The 25915-nt window shown below is 39.8% G+C and overlaps 1 protein-coding gene across 1 annotated transcript in view; it reads right to left on the bottom strand.

Annotated features, from left to right (window-relative positions):
- CEMIP2 (cell migration inducing hyaluronidase 2) overlaps positions 1–25915 on the bottom strand; it is a 97674-nt gene that overhangs the window by 675 nt on the left and 71084 nt on the right. The window contains exons 17-23 of the mRNA XM_073670387.1: positions 17673–17888; positions 16246–16454; positions 15679–15852; positions 13829–14048; positions 7001–7102; positions 4951–5099; positions 3268–3374 (exon numbers count right to left, since the gene is read on the bottom strand). Coding sequence (XP_073526488.1) covers positions 3268–3374; positions 4951–5099; positions 7001–7102; positions 13829–14048; positions 15679–15852; positions 16246–16454; positions 17673–17888 — 1177 coding nt within the window. The remainder of the gene's footprint in view (positions 1–3267; positions 3375–4950; positions 5100–7000; positions 7103–13828; positions 14049–15678; positions 15853–16245; positions 16455–17672; positions 17889–25915) is intronic.

Here is a 25915-nt window from a genome sequence, read left to right on the forward strand (position 1 = left end):
CTCAAGTGGTCTTAAGAAATGCACAGCTCCCCAGCCTCCCACTTGTCAAGAGATGGTGGACTCATGATTGCAGTTGGTCAAAATAATCAAAGTTGAGTGGCTGGCCCAAAATGTGCACTGTATAATGCTGCGAGCAGAGACAGCTTTGCTTCTGCAGTATCAGAAGAGTGCAGGGAGACTAAGAGTGCCTCAGAAATAGCCTGGATAAATCCAATTTTAATCTCTATAGCAAAGAGCCATGTTAGTTGCCACTGCTGATAAGTAACTGGACACCACTGCAGTCTAGAAAGCAAGCAGAAATTATAGAATTAAAAACCCTATTGTTCTTGTAAATTGCAGAGTAGCTTGATTTTAGAAACACTTTGCTTTTTCAGTTTTACCTAATTAAAGAACTTGAGAATTGCCCTTTTGAAATGTAATGTGTTGCACTAATTAAAGGGAATCTGTCAGCAGGTTTTTGCTATGCAATTTGGGACCACCATAATATAGGACCAGAGTCCCTGATTACAGCAACGTGTCACTTACTGGGTATTGTGTTGCTGTTTCACTACAAATCAGTGTATTCTCCCCAAGGTGGAGATATGGAGAACAACCTCCCGCCCGCTCTATGGTTGTTCTCATAAAACACAGCTGATCAACCCTCTTTGCACCTACCATGCAGGAGAAAAACATCCATGTTTCACATCACTGAACCTAATAGCCTCAGTGAAACATATCTCCCTACAGTACTCTGCCAGTGACTGTCACAAAGGACAGAAAGCTGTTAATAAGTGGTGTGGGCAGGGTTATACACCGCTCAACTGAGCTTAGTAGCAGAGAAAACAGTGATTCTATCACAACTGCGGCACCCATTAAACTAATTGATACATCACTGGAATCAAGGCCTCTGTCCTTACATCATGCTGCTATCAGATTACATAGCAAAACCTGCTGACATATTCCCTTTAAAAGGGCAACACATTTTGCACTGGCAAAATTTGATGGAGGGGAGAAATCAGAAAAAAAAACAAAAAAAAAAAACTTCAAATACAAATTTGTCCCTTTAAAGTTACTTAATAAAGGCAAGGTGCTGGTAGTGATTTAATAGGACCATTAACCCTTATGCTGTGTATGACCCACATAAAAAGCTTAAAACTTAAACCTGGAACTAAATTAAAGCTGGAAGACTCTGCGTTTTTGATGCAATGAAAATACACAGTATGAAAAACTCATTGTGGGCACACAGCCTTAATGTTAGAAAATTGTTGTCAATAGGGGGCGGATGTGCAGTACCATCAGTAGACGGAGCAGCTCCGTAACTGAGCACTTACGGCCACGGCCGGCACCAAGAACAGCTGATCGGAGAGGGTGCCAGGTGTCGCACCCCCACTGATCAGATATTGATGACCTATCCTAAGGATAGGTCATCAATGTTAAAGTAGTTGACAACCTCTTTAAGTAATACAGCTTTAGATCATAAGGCATCCATAAACTTTTGTAAGAAGTGCCTAAGTCTTGTGCACACCACCAGTCAAAATGAATCAGTGCCGACTAGTCTTAGTGAATGGGGTCAATGGCGGAAGAAGAGCGCAAATCATTAAGAAGTGCATGTCACATAATGAATTAAGTGCATATTACAACTACCGTGTGCCTTCAGCAGAAATGTGCTTCAGTCACAATAGTGCAACAATAACAGTGTAACTTTTCAAGAACTTAACGGGCAGGTTTAGCTACACCCCATCCATGTGTAGCCCATACTGGCGTAGCTGTCCAAAACTGGAGTGAAAGCACCAAAAGTCGCAACATTTTGGAGCAACTTCCAAGCGGCACAAAAATTTTACTCTAGAATTCTGGCGCAACCACCTTAATGAAATGACCCTTTGAGGTCACCGATATTCTCCATATCATTCACAAAAGTGATAAAGTGAATATTTAGGCTCAGATAGAAAAATACTGCATCAGCCAATTCAATGTAGTAGTAGTGATGTCACTACTGCAGCAGTGTGAAAGACCCACAGCAGCACCACAGAGGCAGTGCTATACCGGTGGTTGGTGCCTAAAGCAAATTTTGTTAAAGTTCCAGGCTTGCCCAGTTTAAAATAGAAGAGGCTTGTGGAAAACCCCTTTAATATGGAAGAGTGAGTGGAGTATTCAGATGTGCGAGTGTTCATCTTTTGAATCGTTTAATCATATTTAGTGTGTCTGGAATCTACTAGAGAACTCCTATACTCTGATTGGTAGTGAAGTAGGCTAAAATGAATTTCCTCTATTGTCAAACTCGGGCCTGTGGGCCAAATCTGGCCTGCAGGGTGATTATATTTGGCCCACAACACCAGAACCACCACCCCTAGGTGGGGCCATTATTCTGTATGGAGGACTATGTGGGGACCACTATTCTGTATGGATGACTAGGTGGGGTCCATTATTCTGTATGGAGGACTAGGTGGGGCCCATTATTCTGTATGAAGGACTATATGGGACCCATTATACTGTATGGATGACTATGTGGGCCCATTCTGTATGGAGAACTATATGTGGTCCATTATACTGTATACTGGTTGGCCCGTGGATTTGTCTGAGTTTTTCATTTTGGCCCCCTGTGTGTTTTGAGTTTGACAGCCCTGCTCGATCAGAACCCTGGAGGCTGAATAGCTTCAGACTGTCTCGTTTCTTCCCATTGTTCCACAGTCACCTACACAGAATTAGGAAGCAAACCCTTACATCATGTTTCCCCCACAACCTCCTCTCCCCCCAAATATTGCAGGCTTCAATCCAATTCTAAATTAAGCCGAAGTTACATTACCTAAGATTGGCTTTCAGAAATGCAACATCATGGATACACAGATAGTAAGGAGACTTACCAATATTTAAAGTAAACAGAAAAAATAAATACATTTTTAGTGATCGTGCATTGTACATCATTTATATTATCTCTGCAGCCAATCAATGGCCTCAGTGATGAAATCTGCATGTACGACTGCTGAGGCCAGTGATTGGCTGCAGTGGGTGTATGAATAATATAGAACATCACTGCAGGACGTGTGACCCACTGGAGCAGTGGGCTTTTTTTTTTTTTTTTTTTAACCCAAATTTTGTAAACTCATTGGTAACCACTTAAAGACATTAATATTGCTTCAAGTTAATTTTTAAGTGGGATTTAAAATCATGTAAACTGTAGATGCACATGTCTACTGCATGTTCTGTAGTCCTCTGAGGATTATGGTCATTGCAATGTAGTTGTGAGAAGTAGTTTCCTAAAAGCGTACAGCATTTTCATCTGCAGCTTACCTTTATTCTGAAGAATTGCTGGTTTGGCTGTTCCGAGAGTGTATAACTGTTGTGCAATATTACCATAATCCATTATATAGCCACGTGATGCAATGGCAACTATTGATCTAGTGAAGAGAAAATATCAAACTTAATTTTATAAAAGCCATAATAATATTCATGCAAAAGTTACCAAGTTAACCCTTTAAAGACCTAACAATGTTTCCTTTCTTTCCGCCTTTTGTATGAGGGCTTGTTTTATGCCTAACGGGTTGTACTTATGTGAGTAAAATGATTGGTGTCCTTCATAATGTACTGAAAAATGGGAAACAAATTCCAATTGTCCCCTAATGACAAGTTAATACTAACTGATTAACTGATCCATAAGCCCCCTCCAATTGAAAAGCACCTCATAAGGAAGAGCTTTTATGTAATTGGAGGAGGCTGGTCACATGCTCCTCCATCAGCAGCCATTTTGAGAACAGGAGAACGTTGAGGACTGTTGTACCAAGTGGTGCAAGAGGAAACCCTACAATACAAACAAATAACCTGAGGAAGCCATAATAGGATAGCGTAACGCGTAGGTTTTGTATTTTGACATCTCCTCTATCTTTCTGTGGATATATATAGTTTGTACTTTTAGATTCCTTCTTATTCTGGGACCTTCTAAAATTTACTATTTATTTATTTAATCAGGTATCCCATTTGTCTGGGGGCCATATATATTGGATAATGGAGGGTATACCCTAATCATGTTATTGTTCAAATACCAGATGTGTTAGGTTATTTATTACATCTGTTAAATATTTTCCACAGACTAATTGCTTGTGATTATATATTATATCGGATCTATATGTCAATTTCTGTAAGGGGATTTTTTTGCTTATATGTCCCTTTTTTGTCTGACATGTTTTTTAATCATGTTTTTAAATGGTTGTGTCCAGTGTCCTATTAATAATAAAATTTCTATATTTTTCTCATTATATTGTATTCTTATTTAATCATTTAACGCGCTTGGTGCCTTTATTGTCCCTCTTTTCCTCTTTTGTGAGCCACTGTCAAATCAACATAACTTCGGCAGTCACATCCCTTGTTACAGAAGAGAGCGGAAAAGAAGCTGCTGCTCTGTCTACGCGACGTCAGCATAGGACACAGAATCACCGGCAGGAGCCGTCTGTGTCCGCTCTAGTGCCAGCAGAGATCTGCACTGGGCAGAACAGACAGATAGTTAGCAACTATCTGCCCATTAGTGCTTAGGCCCATAGTAAAAAATTAATAGTCCTGGATAATCCCTGTAAAATTAGTCTCCAAATGTATCTGAGAGTTTACTAAAAACACTAGACAAAAAAAAATAAATAAATAAGTGAACACAAAATTGGGGTTTCCTTTTGTCTTTAATACCTCCGCTAAGATTCTGTGGCATCACACGCTATACCTAGTATAATGACAGCATTACAGGGCAAACTGAACAGCCTCTATGGCTCTCGAACACCACAATAAGGAAACACGGAGGTTGCTTGCAAATGATGCAGAGCCCTGTCCTTCATGTTTTTTTTTGTTTTGTTTTTTTTAAGCATTTTCATTTAGACTGATGCTTAACAAAATTAGAGTGACATGCAGGACCTATAAGTGCTCTTGGTCACCCTACTGAAGATAGCAAGTTTCCACAAAAGACTTTGGACTAGAAGAGATACATATATATACCTTTTGGGCATTTTATTTTCCAAGTGTTTTTCCAGTCCCTCAAAATCTTCTTGGGGAAAGTACAAGTCTTCTTTTACCGCTCCAGTGCAAGCATCAATGACAACAACTAATAAACCAACTTTTTGGAAGGAATACTTGGTGCCATTAACCTGAAAAACACATGAAGGTAACAAAGATTGCCAACCATAATAGGAATTAAATCCCTTTTCACTCACATCCTCTCATGCAAACCTATAATGACATTTCTTCTAATAAAGACCCTTTAATCTGCCTGAAGAGACTAGAAAGGACTGAGCCGAGATGAAGGTAAATTCCCTCACTACTGCAGAAGCCTAATATAGAGAAATCCCTGGACAGAATGACAGCCAAACATTAAAGTCAATAAACAGCAGGTCAGCTAATATTTTACTTTCTACGTTTACAGGACAGTGTTCTTTTCAGTGCAGAACTCTACCATTTTTACTACTATCCATTCTCAGAATTAGATTTATTTTATAATCTCTAGGAACATAGTTAAAGACACAATAGTGGAAACATAACTACAAACTTTATAAAGGATAGGCAATAACTTGGTGGTCACTGGGGGTCCGACCCCTGGAACTCCCACCAATCCAGAGAATAAGTGGAGCAGGGGTCGAGCATGGGCACCTCAGCTGTATATTCTGTGGGATTGCCAGAAATAAAAGAGCACCATACTCATCTTTGTCTGACAGTCCCATAGACCATAAAATGGAGTGGCATTCGGGCATGCGAACCTCCAATATATTCAAGAACGTGCCCCATTCTCAAGATCGCTGGACCTTAGTGATCAGCACCTCTGGATAGGTGATAATTTACTGCTCACTATTTTTGGAATACTCCTTTAAAAAGATGTTTTACAGCCCCAAAATCTACAAAAATCTGCTTAAAAGTAGTAAATTAGAAAACAATAACATTTAATTGATTCAGCAGCTTCCATTGTCAGAGAGCTGCCCTTTCCTGGTCCTGTGCTAATCACATTGAAGGGCTTCCTGTGATAATCACATTGAAGGGCTTCCTATCTCAGCACATCACCAGAAAGGTGTGTGAATATGGCCAACTGATTCAGTAGTTAAGCCAGCCTTTTTTGTTTAAGCATCAGCTGAGACTGATGGGGAGGGCATAGCGATAGGAATAAGCAGTCAGCCAGTCCCCTTCACATACCAACACAGGAAACCCTGTCCTGTGCACATGAGTATAGGAGTGGAAGTGAAGATTTACTAGGTAGCCAAATTATGGAGTCACCTGTCCTACTTGACTTTTAACAGTAAGTTTTAAAACCGACAAATCTAGTGTTTATTTATGTAGATGTTTTGGATGGAAAAACCACATTCAGGCTTAGTCGACATATGATATTTAGAAGTCAATGCACAACAGACACCAGCAGAACATTAATAGGTCTGTTGGGTTCTGCTAAAGCTTCCAACAATTGTTTCCTATAATAAATGTTCACCCATATATCTTTTGAAGGAGAATAATCGAGAAGCCAACAAATGTGAACAGAGCCTAAAGGGAAGCGGTCATACTAAGCATACAGTCCTACCTAAAGGCAGGAACTAAGAGCAGGAACAGGCGAGAAGATTTAGACTGAATCTTTTCACACCGACCTAGAAATTCCTTAGAATTTGTTGATGTAGACCCTGACTGCAACTAGGTTTACAAGTCCAGTGGGTGGTTGTACTGACTGTCAATCATGAGGCGAGACCGCCCAAAAAGGACTCACACCCAGAGTGTGCAGCATCTAGAATATGGGAATCTTTTGTATTAACAACGCATCCAACACTACATGTTAGACAAAGAGCAAAAAAGGACAGGCTCATATTAGTCAGTCGAAGCTGGGGAGAGAAATTTACTTTAATAATCAGAAAAACGTAATACTGCTAAAATAACCATTTAGAAATAATAGTAGACACAGGAATCTGCTAAGGGGAAAAAAAAAAACACAGGAAGTATACCCCTATGTTTAGAGGGAAAAAAATTCAGACTATTATACTACGGAATGGTTATTTTTATAGCCTGAGTGGGTTCCTACCGAAATAAAAGACTCCGCAGCTCCTTGTTGGATTTCTTCTTTACTAAGTGACTGAATTTCCACAGGGAGGTAGATATTATGAGGATCACTGGTAAAGACAACCTGCAATCAGAACAATATATAAAAATCAATCAATCATACATTCCTATCTTATACATAGAAATACAAACAGATCACCAAGTTCAGTAATATATTGTACCAATATATTTTTTGGTCTTTTTTGCAAAGTAGCTCTCTTTAGGAGGAAGAAAGCAGACTTTAATAGCTACCCCATAAGTTGTATAAAAGGTAGCTACCTCCCAGCAATAGGTAGCACTAGAAAATCAGCTTTCTTCCTCCTGGAGGAAAGCAAAGTTGCATACTCTTACCCCACGGAGCATCGACTGGTCTAGAAGTCTATATACACCAGCATGTGGCCTCCACAAAAAGAAATTATACTTATTTTACTTAAAGGGGTTATCCTAGAACCAAAGCACATTTTAAATCAATAGATCTTGGAATAGTAGGTTTACACAATTGGATGCATCTATTACTATTTGTCAGGGAAATATTGAGGAATATTGAAAGTCTGTCACAGATATTGCCCATTTCTCCCTTATTCCCCTTTTGGTCAGTACAAAGTGGTCTCCATAAAAAACTCAGCACAAAGCCCAATTAACACAGTCATGAGTAAGGCCTTAAACTGCTGGCAGTCAAGAAGTGTTATAACTTAGTTAAGATGTGAGCATCTTGTCTCTGGAAGACCCAGGGGGTGATTAAAACGCAGGATTGCAATAATTTGCGTGTAACTGTTGGAGCTTGCTTCATAAAGAAATCTCCAGACATTTAGACTCAGATATGAAATACTGTAAGTTCCATGCATCCGACAATAACGGGACCTATATTTTTAGTGACAGAATCAGCCAAGGAGCAATATGCATATTCCCTGTCACTGCAAGTGTTTGCATAGAGCTGTAGCGCAAAAACACCAGGATAGCAGACTGCAACTAAGCGATGTGTGGTCTCTACATGAAGGTAAAATCATAATAGAAAATATGATATCACTTTTGGGCTTCTGGGATCAACACGCAATGAGTTATCCCAAAAAACAGGTTTTCAATACAAGTCTGAAGGGTGGAGCCCAGCCCCTATGATGTCATCACAGGGGGGTCTCTCCCGTCAGCATAAAATAGTTTGTTGAGGTGGAGCAGTGTTCTTTGCCAGGGAGTATATGTCTATCATAGCAGAGGACCCTGTTCGATAACAGTTTAAACGGAGCATCTCCCCGCCACAAATATTGAATTGTTGCAGCGGTCTTTATAGTGCAAGTTTCTCTTTTTTTTTTAGCCCATTTTATTTGTGTAACTGCTTATGTATTTTAATGTCTCCCTTGTAACATCCTTGTATATATTTTTCTTAAACACGGCCTCCCTTTTGGATTAAATATAAAAATTTAATAGTTCTGTTTCTTTTGTCCTGTAATCGTTCCCTTCCCCAAAGCCATATACGCTCCCAAAACGCAGGCGTCCGGACAGGCCTGTATTATATTTCAAACTCGGCCGGTGGTGGCAGCGAATAATAGGGCTATCGTGAAACCGACAGTGACCGTAAAGGGGGGGCGTAAACACGTATTCCATGCTTTGGAACCCAGGAGGTGTGACGCCATACGTTTACTGGTCGCTTGCAGATACCTAAGCAGCGAGTAGTCTGGATCGTATGTTCGCGATTCTGGACGATATACTGACAGCGTGACGGCAACGGCGAGATATTGCGTGATCTCCCCGGTGTCATCCCTCACACTATTATATTCATTTTTAAATATTATATACTCCTGTGCTGAGATAAATTAAATAAGGTCATTATGCTCACTTTTATAGCGCCATCGTATTCCACATCACTTTACAGATATTGACATCACTGTCCCTATTGGGGCTCATAATCTAATTCCCCAACAGTATGTCTTTAGAGTGTGGTAGGAAACAGGAGTACCCGAAGCAAACCCAGAAAAACACGGGGATAAACTCTTTTCAGAAGTTGCTCTTGATGAGATTTGAACCTAGGACCACAGCACTGCAAAGCAACAGTCATGTGCCTCTGCTATGTACTGTGTAATGGATGTAACCGTGCAGGAGCATGGGTCGGCACATACCACAACTTCTAGCCAAGGGAAGAAACAAAAAGGTACAGACAGCACAGCATGGGATTGCAGCAGATTCTTTCTGTGAATTAAAACATTTCTCTGCATGTTTTATCACAGGAGCAACTTTCTGCCACATCTTCAGCCCTTCAAGTTCATCATGAATCAAAACATAAGCTCAGCGGCAGCTAGAGCTCTTACATCATTGATCTAATTTATGATGATCTCAGGGGACAAGAAATGTGGCAGAAATAAACAAACATTCAATTGATAAAACAGGCAGGCAAATGTTTTACCTCACAGCAAGCAGCAACTGCAAGCCACTGCTATGTTGTCTATATAATCACTTATTCTTCCTCCCCTGCCCAGGAGCTGTAGTATGATTAGACCATGTTCCTGCACGGCCAGACACAGCCATTACACAGTACATACATACAAATAAAAGATTCTCAGCACAGGAACATTTTTCTTTAAACATCTAATTATAGAACTTATTATTCCAAATATCTATTGATTAAAATGTGTTTTGTTCATGGAAAAACCCCTTTAGTATATAGTTGGACTAATAGCCATTACATTTAGAGATTTACAGTGTTCAGACCATGATATGCAGGCTGTATCTCCAGCAGATCGACATGTATATAGATAGACCTAGATCACACAAAATCATTAGTGTACACACAGACTAGTTGTGCCACCTAAAATTTACATCATAGTTTTGATTCTTTGTATAAAGCGATACAATATTACACTTTACTACCAAAGTAACTATGTGTTCAGAGTGAGAAGTTTATTTAACAGCCAAAAACAAATTGATGTGAAATTCAGGAGGTGGCTTTATTTGCTCCTTACTGAGAACAGTTTGTGCGCATTACTACGCATCGGGAACACTTTGCAATTCCTTCACTTATTCCCTCATATACAAGGCTGGATGTCTTCAGCTTTGTCATTCAAGTGTGATGTGTGGCTGATATTTGGTAGTCCAGCCAAAGTGACAAATATCTCAATACAGTGCGTGTGTTGAACAGAAGGCCAATTACATAACCAGCAGCTTCGGAATGGACCGAGTGATTCAATACACTTGGTAGATCATATACCTCGTAAGTGTTTATAATATTATTAATTTTTTATTTATATAGCGGCAACATATTCCACAGCACTTTACAATTAAGCGGGGATATGTACAGACAATAAATTCAATACAAGGTGAGACAGTTTAAACAGTTAAATTAGGCGTGAGGTCCCTGCTCGCAAGCTTACCCACGTTCTAGTCGAGCACTGGGTGCTTTTCCTTGATACTGGAGAAGGATTTTGCTAGATACTTTAAAACATTGAACTGTTGGATCCAACGGTCTTTTGCAGAAGGAAAGTTACAATTTCCTTTTTAATATTTCCAAGACATGCATTTCTTGGTAAACATCTGGAGGTCAACCTTGTGAATTTGAAGGTCGCAGCAGAACATTTTAATGACTTTTAAAGTTGGTTATTGGTCAAGCTTTACTGAGAAACTCTGCTCATAAAACGCAAACGTGGGGTGCAGCTATTTCACTAGTGAATCCATTCATCCCTATGAAAATTGTGAATGGTGCCCCTTCTTCTGTAGCACAGTAGACACAGACATTTCTGTCCATGACTGCTGAATATAGTTTTTGGACATTGTTTTTTATCTTCACACTTCTGTTAAGAGAATTAACTCTTTCCTGTTGGTGATCTTTCAGTTGAGCTTCATGCATATGGCCTTGTACAGTGCCAAAATATGCTATCCATAGGTGCACTGCCCATTTCTGCAACTTCATAAAGCTCCAATTTATTTGTGAACCGATCAGCTTGAAAATGTTGTACTACATATTGCCCATAGATTGCACATCAGGGAAGATTAACGGATTGATACAGTCATATGAAAAAGTTTGGGCACCCCTATTAATCTTAAGCTTAATGTTTTATAAAAATTGGTGTTTTTGCAACAGCTATTTCAGTTTGATATATGTAATAACTGTTGGACACAGTAATGTTTCTGCCTTGAAATGAGGTTTATTGTGCTAACAGAAAATGTGCAATCTGCATTCAAACAAAATTTGACCAGTGCATAAGTATGGGCACCCTTATCATTTTCTTGTTTTAAATACTCCTGCCTACTTTTTACTGACTTACTAAAGCACTTTTTTTGGTTTTGTAACCTCATTGAGCTTTGAACTTTATAGCCAGGTGTATGCAATCATGAGAAAAGCTACTTAAAGTGGCCACTTGCAAGTTGTTCTCCTGTTTGAATCTCCTCTGAAGAGTGGCATCATGGGCTCCTCAAAACAACTGTCAAATGATCTGAAAACAAAGATTATTCAACATAGTTGTTCAGGGGAAGGATACAAAAAGCTGTCTCAGAGATTTAACCTGTCAGTTTCCACTGTGAGGAACATAGTAAGGAAATGGAAGAACATAGGGACAGTTCTTGTTAAGGCCAGAAGTGTCAGGACAAGAAAAACATCACAAAGGCAGAGAAGAAGAATGGTGAGATCAGTCAAGGACAATCCTCAGACCACCTCCAGAGAGCTGCAGCATCAACTTGCTGCAGATGGTGTCACTGTGCATCGGTCAACTATACAACGCACTTTGCACAAGGAGAAGCTGTATGGGAGAGTGATGCGAAAGAAGCCGTTTCTGCAAGTACGCACAAACAGAGTCGGCTGAGGTATGCAAAAGCACATTTGAAGAAGCCTATTTCTTTTTGGAAGAAGGTCCTGTGGACTGATGAAACCAAGATTGAGTTGTTTGGTCATACAAAAAGGCGTTATGCATGGTGGCAAAAAAACACAGCATTCCAAGAAAAACACTTGCTACCCACAGTAAAATTTGGTGGAGGTTCCATCATGCTTTGGGGCTGTGTGGTCAATGCCGGCACTGGGAATCTTGTTAAAGTTGAGGGACGCATGGATTCCACTCAGTATCAGCAGATTCTTGGCAATAGTGTTCAAGAATCAGTGATAAAGTTGAAGTTACGCAGTGGATGGATCTTTCAGCAAGACAATGATCCAAAACACCGCTCCAAATCTACTCAGGCATTCATGCAGAGGAACAATTACAATGTTCTGGAATGGCCATCCCAGTCCCCAGACCTGAATATCATTGAACATCTGTGGGATCATTTGAAGAGGCTGTCCATGCTCGGCGACCATCAAACTTAACTGAACTGGAATTGTTTTGTAAAGAGGAATGGTCAAAAATACCTTCATCCAGGATCCAGGAACTCATTAAAAGCTACAGGAAGCGACTAGAGGCTGTTATTTTTGCAAAAGGAGGATCTACTAAATATTAATGTCACTTTTCTGGTGAGGTGCCCATACTTATGCACCTGTCAAATTTTGTTTGAATGCAGATTGCACATTTTCTGTTAGTACAATAAACCTCATTTCAAGGCAGAAACATTACTGTATCCAACAGTTATTACATATATCAAACTGAAATAGCTGTTGCAAAAACACCAATTTTTATAAAACATTAAGCTTAAGATTAATAGGGGTGCCCAAACTTTTTCATATGACTGTATATAGGCTTGTGGGAAAAGATTCAGTACAATTTTTATTTTATTCATTGAAATCTCTACGTATTCCAGACTTAGCAGTCAATTGGTGGTCATAAATAATCAATGAATAACAATCTTCCCTACCCTCTAGCTGTCAATCACGGATTAGGACCACCTCCTTAACGGCTAAAGTCAGAAAGAGCAGAGATTTCAATGAATTAAATACAACTTGTAGTGACGCTTTTCCCACAAACCCATATAATAATCTGCTCAGCTTCTCCTGCTCCTCAGATTGAATGTTTAATATGACAGGTCCCCTTTAATACAGATAGTTTTTTTCTGCTGGAGTCAGTGCACTTCAGACAGAAAGAAAATAAATTGTGGCAAGCTCCATCACATAACATTCTCAAAGTATTCATCTCTAGAAACATCTCCATATGCTCCCATACCGTGATTTATTTGGTTCCATAATTCAAAGTTTTTGCAACTACAAAATATAAAGGTTATTGTATACATGGTTCTAATAGGAATCGATAATTAATCTAGATGCGAAACGAGTGTTGTGACGTTTCCTCTAGAGGACCTTCTACCAATACCACTGTGTATGTACTTTACATGATCTTCTCTTGCTTTCCCTGTGCATGGTGTATTCTTTTGTTGTCTCCTTTACCTATATTTCCATTACTTTAACACTCTAAAGTACTTATCTAAAAAGGGGCTTCTCGCTCACCTAGTAAGCTTTGTATCTGATATTGTAAATCATTTTATGATTTTTGTTTTTTTTTTAAATCACGTATCAATAAAGAATATAGATTTAATTGGTCCTGCACATTTTTTGTGCATATTGCTCACGGATTTTTCCCATGCAGCTTCAGGATACCGTTGTAGGCTTGGATAAATTTTGGGATGCCACATGGTAAAGCAAGCCATTACAAAAGAGGTACAACAGGTATACTTCCACTCACCTGCTTATACATGTGACCATACTGAGACCTGTATATCGTTTCCTGATTTAACGAACTTAAGACCGCAGGACCTCCACTTCTGACTTTGTTCCGACACCGCACAGAGCTTCCCCCTTCCTCTGTCAGCGAAAGGTCTCAATGCGGTCTAGTGCATTTCAATAACTACGTCGGCTACTATTCCTATCTTTGTCATATTAAATCAGTTTTTCAAATATAAGCTGCATCAGTACCTGAGATGCTCCACAGTTGGTGCAAGCTGCAGTTGATTTAACCGGCATTGGTTTTGTTGCTGAAGGTGCTTTGGCATATTTGGGGTATGCTTTGGACATGCAGTTGCTAGTAGCTTTGGATCGAAATGTGGCATTGATCATAACCCTTTCACATCCCTGAGAAGAGCAATAGCTGTGGCCATCACGATTGTGTTTTGCTTGGAGAAAGAGGAAAAGCAATCTGAAAAATAGATCAAAAACGCTATTAAAACATATCTAAGTGGTCCTCACAATTGTGCAGCTACTGGAAAATTGGTGCCGACAGTTAAATTAGGACTCCCATTTTAGAATTACCCTTTTAAAGTATTAATAATTTATGCAAATAGTACACTTTACACAAGTCAGCCATACACATTAGATAGCAGTCATTGCACTCAGGAAAATACTAAATGATAGCAGACACACTTTATGTGTTAACCCTGCTTCAATGTCTACACTCTTAAAGCCAAAGTCCAAAAAATAAAAAAAAACGGATGTGCAGGGTCAGAAAGATTTATAAGGAAAGTTCTCTTCAGTTTTGAGGCAAAGTAATATGGTAGAAATAAATGTATAATGTTCCAGCTACCAATTTTTTTCTATTGCTACCCTGCCGCACTGCTGGTTCAGTGTCTCGATCTTCAACGTAGGTGAGCAGACTTTTCGCTTATCTCTTTAAAGTAATATTGCGCTTCGAGGGATATCGAGCCCATACAAATGCACCTTGAGGGACCAACCAGAAGGAGGTCTCCATACTCCAACTGTTCTGTATTTAATACAGGTAAGCCATACTGAACTAAGTCAAAGTAGTGGCTCTTAAAATCAGTCTCAATATGAAAAGCTGAAATAGGTTTACTGCTGCCAAGAAAGCCTGTACAAGAGAGGAGTTGAGATTTTGGTTCAATACCGATCACTACACACAAAGCTTAGCTAGGCTACAGGTTGTATTTATTTTTTCAATCCTACTAAATTTCTGCCTCATACTTCGTATGGAGAAAATTTAGAAGACAGAACCAGTATTAAATCCTAATATATGTATAGGAGTGTAACCATGTCCACTAAATAGTCCAACAAAATAGTGAGTGAGTGGGGGGGGGGGGGGGGGGGAGTAACAGGAGAAGGGGCGTTATGGCCTCACATGATGCAGTCTAGGATTCCTGTGTGTATCACATGTTCCTTCAGAATTCTTTAGAGACTCCTCAAGCAAGAAATAATTGTTTGTTTTTAAGTCATCCCCCACAGCCTATATGCCACTTGAGTAGATATTTAGTGAGTGAAACTGCACTTCGTATAGGTGTATTGAGGATCACGTAGCATGCGTAATGTAAAGAGGTGCTTCTTAAAAACAGGTTCTCTTGATACAGTGCTCCAGCATGCTTTAAAGAAACAATCCTCCCATCAAAGTTTTTATCCTCTTAATATATTGCAGTCATCATATTATATAGCACTGTGTGCTTACAATTGCTCATTTTGCCTTTCTACCCAGCTACTTATTCTGTTTTCCATTAGGCCACGTGATTAAAAACATACTTTGACTTCCTGTTTCTACATAGAGCCGAAGGATTCAATTTTCCCTGTATGTCTCACCAGTCACTGCAAAAGTCAATGGCGGGGGAGAGAAGCAGTGGAGCAGCTGGGTCAAGAGTTGAAGTTGGGAATGATAAATGCAGGGACAAGAGACGTCCTGTTTCTACATACAGCAGATAAGAGAAGAATTAGCTGGGTGGAAAGGCAAAATGAGCAATTGTAAGCACACAGTGCTATATAAATGTGATGACTGCAATATATTAAAGAAGATAAAAACTTTGATGGGAATGCTTCTTTAAGAAGCTTACCCTGTGCTGTTATCAAAAAAGAACTTCCCCTCTGTCCTCCTCTTCTGCAGTTCTTCTATGGAGGACACAGGCTGGTATTCTTCTACAGGGAAAGTTTGGCTCTTGACAATTTGTGACATCACCTGAAAGCTTGTGTCTGGTGGGTAGCAAAGACCAACTCTAAACCAGTCCCCTCTACAAAACAAAAAGAATAAAATATATTACATATTAAAAAAGGGACCTTATAATGAATTACAGTATTACATATACAATTGAGCATATAATAATGCAAATATCTAAATAAATTATTTAGTTGGGGCTGAAAAATCAAGAATGTATGTCCTATTCCTATGGAATGCTTCCTGAAAGCAAAGGATCATAACTCAATGACAGCCTTATTTCCCAAATAATCTTGTGGGATAATGCATATGAATTAGAGGAAAATAATGGACCAACTCTAAATAAAGGTTTTTAGAAGAGGTTTAACAAACCCAAAATTCTATGGATGTAATGTCCAGGTGCCTACAAAGTTTTTAGTCATGCAACAGATAAAAAGCCAAAAGAAATATGGAGAAGTAATCTGCTTACTTGTCAAAGTTAATAAGGTAGAGATGAGTAGTTTGTGGAGCCTGTGCATTCCAATGAATGGTGTATCCCTTTTCCAACATCACCACCGGCTGATATTGCTGGTAAGGAGCTTTCTGGTTGATTCCTCGTAGGGTCATGGGATTGGAAGGATATTCATCTCTCACAATGGACATGGTGAGATTTTGGGGATTTCGTGCTTGAACATAGACCTTGTTGGGAAATACATAAAGAAATGAACATTTAGAAGACTTAAGTGGGGGGATATTCAAGGCTTGTGTATAGAACAAAAAAACAAAAACAAAGACCACTTTCAGCTGAAAGACACAGGCATCGTAAATCAGAGAATGGCTCTGTTATTGTACACTTGTAGGTTTACTCTGAAACACCGCAGCATTTAGGAGAAAGCATACTTTAAAACGGCAGCTGGGGACAAGACGGATCGTCACAGAGAATTCGGTGAGGACCTGTCTCATGGACTAGTCATTCTAATTGCAGACATATAAACAGCAGCCGGGAACAATGCAATGTGTCAGTGGAAATCTACATTACATTTTATTCTGAAACATTTCATTTACAAAGCCAGTCTGCAATTCATGCGGCTAGTGGTCAAGCGGCAGAAATCACTTGCCATGTTTTGATTATCCAGGGATCACTGGAGTAAGATGTGCACGCCTCTTATTGAATTTGGTGCCTCCTTCAGTTACCATGCGCCATTGACAGAAATGTACTGTAATCATGGACTGGAGTACATTGCCATAATTTATGCCACTTTAGTGGCGTAAATTATAGTGAATCTGTCAGATTGCACTAAACCATGTTCCTTCCGCTAACCCAACTTTTCAGAAGGTGCGCAAAATTTTTGGACAGCTATGGGGCTTGATGAATTCCTCTCCTAAAAGTGTTTCAATTACAATAGTTTCAACTGTTTTACCTAACAAAAAGCTTTTCTCCATGAGCCTTTACCCTTGCACTTTAGAAACATGACTACATTTATTGATCCAATTTATAGAATGATTGGCATTCTGAGTTGTAAGACCAAACAGCAATGGATAATTTTCAGAAGAGACTTTAGAAATTACCACTCAAATCCAGCAAAAAGCAAAAGGAGGCCTCCATCTTGGAACCCACTGGTTTATTGTAATTCTATTAAAAAAATATTAATGACAGTATGTGTATCCCTGTTTGTTAGGACAGCACCATTTCTTACTGCAAAAAGGCAGCTTTCTCAGAGAAGAGAATTGTAAAGTAAACAATTGCATTTTAAGAGGACCACATGCCCATATGGACAGGGGGTTGTCTCCATGAAACAACCCCTTTATTATACTAGAATAACAAAATCTAGACCTTTAGTTCTAGTCACATAAAAGTGGTGCAACATGGTCACTTTAAACAAAAATAGAAATACTGAAGACTATGAATGAACTAACCTGAGCATATTTTCCACTGCAGATGACCCCATTCCATTCTGTAACATTACCACATTTAGGATGTCTGACCAAGAAGTTGTCCATTCGTGCTACATAAGTATCATTATAATTTGTTACAGATCCATCCACATCATGAAAGATAGAGTTTTTGTCTCCGTCCATATCACCAGTTTCAAACCATGGCCCAGACTGACCAAAGAATGCTCTCAATGATACCTAGAAGGTAGTAAAAAAAAATAAATAAAAAATAAATAAATTATAAAATTACCGGTAATTTGCTTTTCTTGAAACCCATGACAGCACCGGAGAGAGTGTGATCTGCACGTATTCCTGGACAGGAAGACAAGAGCACAAAATAAAAAAAGGAACTCCCACTTCCTCCTTCAAAGTGGTTTCTCAGAAGTCAAGTAGGAGTCACCCAAATTATAATCATTATTCTTATTATTTATACATTCACTTAAGCCCATTCTTCATTATGAGAAGAGAAGATTGAGAACTACCACCAACCATAAGCCAGAGGGAGGGTAAAAAATAGGGGTGCTGTGAAGACAGCATCTATCTGGCCACTGGGGTGAAGGTGAATTATTCTTAATTATGCCAGACGTATTGTTCCTTTGATCAGAAGGTCCAGGGACATGAACCATTGTTTCATATGAGCCTGTAATTGACTCTTGTATGCTAATATTGCATTAGCCCCCTGCGGTTTACTAGTCTACACACCTTGAAGGACAAATATGCAGGTTATCATTTTTTCACCTGCACCCATGACCAAGGAATCCTCTGATAGGGAAAGAGCACCCCTGTAAGATCTTACACCTGAAGAAAGATCCCCAGAATATCCTAGTTCAACGGATATTGCTTAAGGAAGGTAGAGTGTGAAAGTTTTAGATATCATTCAATCAAGATAATATCTATCGATTTGGAGCTCCAACAAGAGTAAAAAAGGAATTCTTTTACTGGTTACAACTTTTTTTTTTTCCAGAGGGTCTATATTTATAGACTTCACTTCTATGTATGGTTGGTTATCTTCCTCAGATTTTATTTAGATATTCTGTACTTGTTAAATCACCTAACCAACAATTGAAGTATATAGAAACTTGTACTAAGACTTAGCATGTTAATGGAAGCAGAAGTCAAGTGATTCAAAGAATCTGGTAACCTGAACAAGGCCTTGAGTACGGTTCCTAATGGCAGATGGGCCCAGCAACTGCACCTGCTTAAAATATTACTTAACATCAAACCCAATATTGACGTTTTCCAATCAAGTAAGCCCCCCAAGAACAAGTTCTCGACTGTAAGAAACCCTTCTGGTGTTGATTACCTAATTGTTCAAAATATCTACCCAACTCTGTACTATCAAGTGTAGAATGAGAATCCCAAAATGCCAATATTTAGTACTTTACTATAATCAGACCTCAATCTGTTTTATTTTTTGGCGTGTCCCTTAGGGCGTAATGTCGTAAGAAATTAGTGTACTGTAGTTCGAGATTTTCATCTCAGAATTTCTAGTTAAAGCATTCCAGCCAAGTACTGAGAGCTGATACAGATATAGCAAGCAACAATCAAACATTAATTTAGGGATAATTATGATAAATTCTCTCTATAAATGGCATGAATTCCATAACTTAAACGGATGATAGTTAAAAACAGTTGAATGCAGAACAGATTAGTTTTCAAGCAAAAAGACTAAGAAACCCCACTAGAAGGATAACCTGGAACCTAAATGGTTAGCCAACTTAAATGCCAACCAATCCAAATTATGACTCCAGACCCCGAAGATTAAGTGGACTTACAAATTTAATTTGGCTTATCACAACTATGACCAACTCCAACTAGAAGGATAACTTACTTAGATATTTTTCCAAGTTAAAAGTAGACCAATCCATTCTGAAACTCCCGACACTGGACTTACTATGGCATTCTGATTAGTGCAACCATTTATACCTCCTACCAAGAGGACAAACTGGGACATAAGTGTTAAATGCAGAGCACTTCAATATGCTATCCAAGTATGAGGGTTAGACTGGAAATCTGTTGGACTCCCCAGATATCCTCAGGACTGTATTTTATTAAGGACTCTCGTTAATCACTGCAGACAGATGGTATCATCCAGAAGCCATCCTTACGAATATCAGCAGTACGGCTAATAAAGGATAGTGAAGCTTTGAGACAGTAGTGAAAACAGACCTACAAGCCACAAGTCGGCTGGCTAACCAGCCAAAAGCCACGGCCCCCCAAGTTGTACACATCACTGAAAGTCATACTCCACTGAAGGCCCCATCAAGTCGCGCTGTGAGGCAGAGGCAGCCGAAGAAAACCCTAGACCTGAGCTGGCAGGCTATTCAACAACTAAGTGGCAGGAAAACCTTCAGGCAGGCCCAAAAACACGACACATGAGGTGGCATCTCAAACATTAGACATAACCCCAGACTTAAAGTGGCATGCCAAACATGAGACATTATGCATAAGGCCAGACTAAGTGGTAGGCGAAAATCACCAGACACAAGGAGGCAGGCTTAAAACACAACGCCGGTGGCCAACCATGACACATGCTTTAAGATTCATACAGAGAAGATGAATATCATGCACTGCTGAGAGCCGAATTCAGGATCTCCTGCTCACAACACAGGCCCCCTAATCAACCAAGCCACAGCAACAGCGCAACCCAAACAAGGAACACCAGGCTGCACGGCCACATGCCAAACGAGAAACACCAGGCCACACACCATGCAGGGATCACAAGGCCGCAGGACAAGTGAGAAACACCAGGCCATAGGCCAGAGAATTCTTCAGTACCTACCTATGTTTGAGATGTAGATTCATCTAAACTGACGTTAGCATTTCAGCGCCCAACTGGGCCCCTGTACTCGCTACCATTCTTACTAGAGGTTGCTCCAACAGTGTGCTCAATTCTCCTACATCCAACGGACAGAAACAAAATTAAAAGGAGGAAGTGGAAGTTGCCTTTTTATTTTGTGCTTTTGGCTTACTGTCTAGTGATAGGGGCGGATCCCACTCTCAGATGCTGTCATGTGTGAGGGGGGAAAGAAAAAACCATGCTGAAAACCCATGCTACAGTGTAAGAAAGACCATCAAGTCACAAGACCACCTCTTAGTTAAGACCTCGTTTATTCACAACAATCTTTCCCTAGTCTTACTGTTACACATTTACAGTTCCACCTTTTATTATAAATTCTATAGATATTGTATGTACAGTGGGGGAAAAAGTATTTAGTCAGCCACCAATTGTGCAAGTTCTCCCACTTAAAAAGATGAGAGAGGCCTATAATTGACATCATAGGTAGACCTGAATTAAGAGAGACAAAATGAGAAAATAAATCCTGAAAATCGCATTGTCCGATTTGGAAAGAATTTTTTTTTCAAATTTTGGTGGAAAATAAGTATTTGGTCAATTACAAACAAGCAAGATTTCTGGCTCTCACAGACCTGTAACTTCTTCTTTAACAGGCTCCTCTGTCCTCCACTCATTACCTGTAGTACTGGCACCTGTTTGAACTTGTTATCAGTATAAAAGACACCTGTCCGCAACCTCAAACAGTCACACTCCAAACTCCACTATGGTGAAGACCATAGAGCTGTCGAAGGACACCAGAAACAAAATTGTAGCCCTGCACCAGGCTGGGAAGACTGAATCTGCAATAGGCAAGCAGCTTGGTGTGAAGAAATCAACTGTGGGAGCAATAATTAGAAAATGGAAGACATACAAGACCACTGATAATCTCCTTCGATCTGGTGCTCCACACAAGATCTCAACCCGTGGGGTCAAGATGATCTAAAGAACAGGGAGCATAAGTCCCAGAACCACACGGGGGGACCTAGTGAATGACCTGCAGAGAGCTGGGACCAACGTTACACAGGCTACCATCAGTAGCACACTACGCCACCAGGGACTCAGATCCTGCAGTGCCAGACGTGTCCCCCTGCTTAAGCCATTACATGTCCGGGCCCGTCGGAAGTTTGCTAGAGAGCATTTGGATGATCCAGAAGAGTATTGGGAGAATGTCATATGGTCAGATGAAATCAAAGTAGAACTGTTCGGTAGAAACACAACTCGTCGTGTTTGGAGGAGAAAGAATGCTGAGTTGCATCCAAAGAACACCATACCTACTGTGAAGCATAAGGGTGGCAACATAATGCTTTGGGGCTGTTTCTCTGCCAAGGGACCAGGACGACTGATCCGTGTACATGAAAGAATGAATGAGGCCATGTATCGTGAGATTTTGAGTGCAAATTGAAGATGAAACATGGCTGTGTCTTTCAGCATGACAATGATCCCAAGCACACCACCAGGGCAACGAAGGAGTGGCATCGCAAGAAGCATTTCAAGGTCCTGGAGTGGCCTAGCCAGTCTCCAGATCTAAACCCTATAGAAAGCCTTTGGAGGGAGTTGAAAGTCCATGTTGCCCAGCGCAGCCCCAAAACATCACTGCTCTAGAGGAGATCTGCATGGAGGAATGGGCCAACATCCCAGCAACAGTGTGTGCCAACCTTGTGAAGAATTACAGAAAACGTTTGACCTCTGTCATTGTCAACAAAAGGATATATAACAAAGTATCGAGATGAACTTTTGTAGGTGACCAAATACTTATTTTCCACCAAAATTTGAAAAAAATTTCTTTCCAAACCAGACAATGTGATTTTCAGGATTTGTTTTCTCATTTTGTCTCTCATAGTTGAGGTCTACCTATGATGTCAATTACAGGCCTCTCTCATCTTTTTAAGTGGGAGAACTTGCACCATTGGTGGCTGACTAAATACCTTTTTTCCATGTATGTATGTATGTATGTATGTATGTATGTATGTATGTATGTATGTATGTATGTATGTACAGTCATATGAAAAAGTTTGGGCACCCCTATTAATCTTAAGCTTAATGTTTTATAAAAATTGGTGTTTTTGCAACAGCTATTTCAGTTTGATATATGTAATAACTGTTGGATACAGTAATGTTTCTGCCTTGAAATGAGGTTTATTGTACTAACAGAAAATGTGCAATCTGCATTCAAACAAAATTTGACAGGTGCATAAGTATGGGCACCTCACCAGAAAAGTGACATTAATATTTAGTAGATCCTCCTTTTGCAAAAATAACAGCCTCTAGTCGCTTCCTGTAGCTTTTAATGAGTTCCTGGATCCTGGATGAAGGTATTTTTGACCATTCCTCTTTACAAAACAATTCCAGTTCAGTTAAGTTTGATGGTCGCCGAGCATGGACAGCCTCTTCAAATGATCCCACAGATGTTCAATGATATTCAGGTCTGGGGACTGGGATGGCCATTCCAGAACATTGTAATTGTTCCTCTGCATGAATGCCTGAGTAGATTTGGAGCGGTGTTTTGGATCATTGTCTTGCTGAAAGATCCATCCACTGCGTAACTTCAACTTTATCACTGATTCTTGAACACTATTGCCAAGAATCTGCTGATACTGAGTGGAATCCATGCGTCCCTCAACTTTAACAAGATTCCCAGTGCCGGCATTGACCACACAGCCCCAAAGCATGATGGAACCTCCACCAAATTTTACTGTGGGTAGCAAGTGTTTTTCTTGGAATGCTGTGTTTTTTTGCCACCATGCATAACGCCTTTTTGTATGACCAAACAACTCAATCTTGGTTTCATCAGTCCACAGGACCTTCTTCCAAAAAGAAATGGGCTTCTTCAAATGTGCTTTTGCATACCTCAGCCGACTCTGTTTGTGCGTACTTGCAGAAACGGCTTCTTTCGCATCACTCTCCCATACAGCTTCTCCTTGTGCAAAGTGCGTTGTATAGTTGACCGAGGCACAGTGACACCATCTGCAGCAAGTTGATGCTGCAGCTCTCTGGAGGTGGTCTGAGGATTGTCCTTGACTGATCTCACCATTCTTCTTCTCTGCCTTTGTGATGTTTTTCTTGTCCTGACACTTCTGGCCTTAACAAGAACTGTCCCTATGTTCTTCCATTTCCTTACTATGTTCCTCACAGTGGAAACTGACAGGTTAAATCTCTGAGACAGCTTTTTGTATCCTTCCCCTGAACAACTATGTTGAATAATCTTTGTTTTCAGATCATTTGACAGTTGTTTTGAGGAGCCCATGATGCCACTCTTCAGAGGAGATTCAAACAGGAGAACAACTTGCAAGTGGCCACTTTAAGTAGCTTTTCTCATGATTGCATACACCTGGCTATAAAGTTCAAAGCTCAATGAGGTTACAAAACCAAAAAAAGTGCTTTAGTAAGTCAGTAAAAAGTAGGCAGGAGTATTTAAAACAAGAAAATGATAAGGGTGCCCATACTTATGCACAGGTCAAATTTTGTTTGAATGCAGATTGCACATTTTTTGTTAGCACAATAAACCTCATTTCAAGGCAGAAACATTACTGTATCCAACAGTTATTACATATATCAAACTGAAATAGCTGTTGCAAAAACACCAATTTTTATAAAACATTAAGTTTAATATTAATAGGGGTGCCCAAACTTTTTCATATGACTGTATGTATGTATGGTCCAAAAGTTTGGACACACCTTCTCATTTAAAGTTTTTTCTGTATTTTCATGACTATGAAAATTGTACATTCACACTGAAGGCATCAAAACTATGAATTAACACATGTGGAATTATATACTTAACAAAAAAGTGTGAAACAACTGAAAATATGTCTTATATTCTAGGTTCTTCAAAGTAACCACCTTTTGCTTTGATGACTGCTTTGCACACTCTTGGCATTCTCTTGATGAGCTTCAAGAGTGGTAGTCTACAACTCGTCTAAGCCCTTACCACCTCCCGTTGCCTTCAACTCAAAAATATTTTTAGAAATCAATATTTACCCAATCCCAATTAAGGGCATTTGCTAATGCTTTTTGTCATCTCCCATCTCGACTACTGAAATATCCTACTGTTGCCTCCAAACACTTACATCCTTCCACTCTATCCTCAACGCCGCTGCCAAATTAATCCCTCTCCTTTCGCTACTATTCTGGCTCTACCATAGCCAATCCCTTCATTGACTTCAGGTTCCCCAGCAAATTCAGTTTCAACTACTAACAATGAATTACAAAGCTGTCCATAATCTGTCTCCTCCATGCATTTCTGAACTAATCTCGGGTACCTTCGGACACAATCTCCAGTCCTCAGAAGATCTTTCCTTCACCCCATTCATTCCTCACCCAATCGCCTTCAAGATTTTTACTGAGCATACCCCATCCTCTGGAACTCAGTGCTCCAGCACATCAGATTGTAGCCCTTCCGGAAGAGATGAGTTTTCAGGTTGCGTCTGAAGGTTTCAATTGTGGGAGACAATCTGCAATAAGCTCACTGCCACCGAAGCGGTTCCTCTCCCCTTATGTACCAGTCTGTAATCGTTCGATTGTTCACTGTAGTTTATAAGTATTTTGTATGTAAACCCTCTTCACATGTACAGCACCATGGAATCAATGGTGCTATAACAATAAATAATAAGTCTTAACGATATTTGACTTTTTAGGAGATCAATTCAACTTATTGAAAGCAGAACAGCGGACAGTATTACAATAGGTTTCTGAGCTTAAGTGAAAACACATGTTATTAACCTCCATAGTGTTTAATATAGGAAAGCTGGCCCAGATGGGCAGTAAAAATATACAAAGGAAGCAATGCTATAATCAAAAGATGCGGTCTGCTCTACGACAGATTTCTAGTTTAAAATATGGAGAGTCAAAGATTCAAGAAACAATTGTTCATCCTCTATTCTTGAAGTGATTAAGCACAGATGTAGAACACATGTAAACGTCACATAACATACTCAATACATAATTAAGGCACAATGTTCAGAATCATAGTGCTGCAAACAAAAAAAAAAATTATATTGGGGTTAAGACCCCAATCCTGTGTCTTATCTAACATGGCTCTGATTCTGCATTGAAACCTGTGAATGGTCATGCTTGTGAAGGGGTTCTTGGGGTTTTGGGAGAACATACAAACTTGCAGATGTTGTCCTTGGAGGGATTTGAACCAAGGACTGCAGTGCTGCAAGGCTGCAGTGCTAACCACTGAGCCACCGTGCTACCATCCAAATGTCTTGCCAACTGATAAGGAAAATGTTGCAGCTTTCTCAGAGAACACAGAAGCAATCGGCCAAATGATCACTCACGTGTATGAGTGGGAGAGACGGCCAAGATGGCATTGTTTGGCTGACAGCCATTGTCCAAAGAAGGACAACAAAGCCAATCCTTGAAGGGCTTTGCTGCGGACCAACAGCAA

The sequence above is a fragment of the Phyllobates terribilis genome, unplaced genomic scaffold (assembly GCF_046119375.1).
Source record: "Phyllobates terribilis strain yellow unplaced genomic scaffold, ASM4611937v1 Scaffold_1__5_contigs__length_1240528914, whole genome shotgun sequence".
NCBI classification, from domain to species: Eukaryota; Metazoa; Chordata; class Amphibia; order Anura; family Dendrobatidae; genus Phyllobates; species Phyllobates terribilis.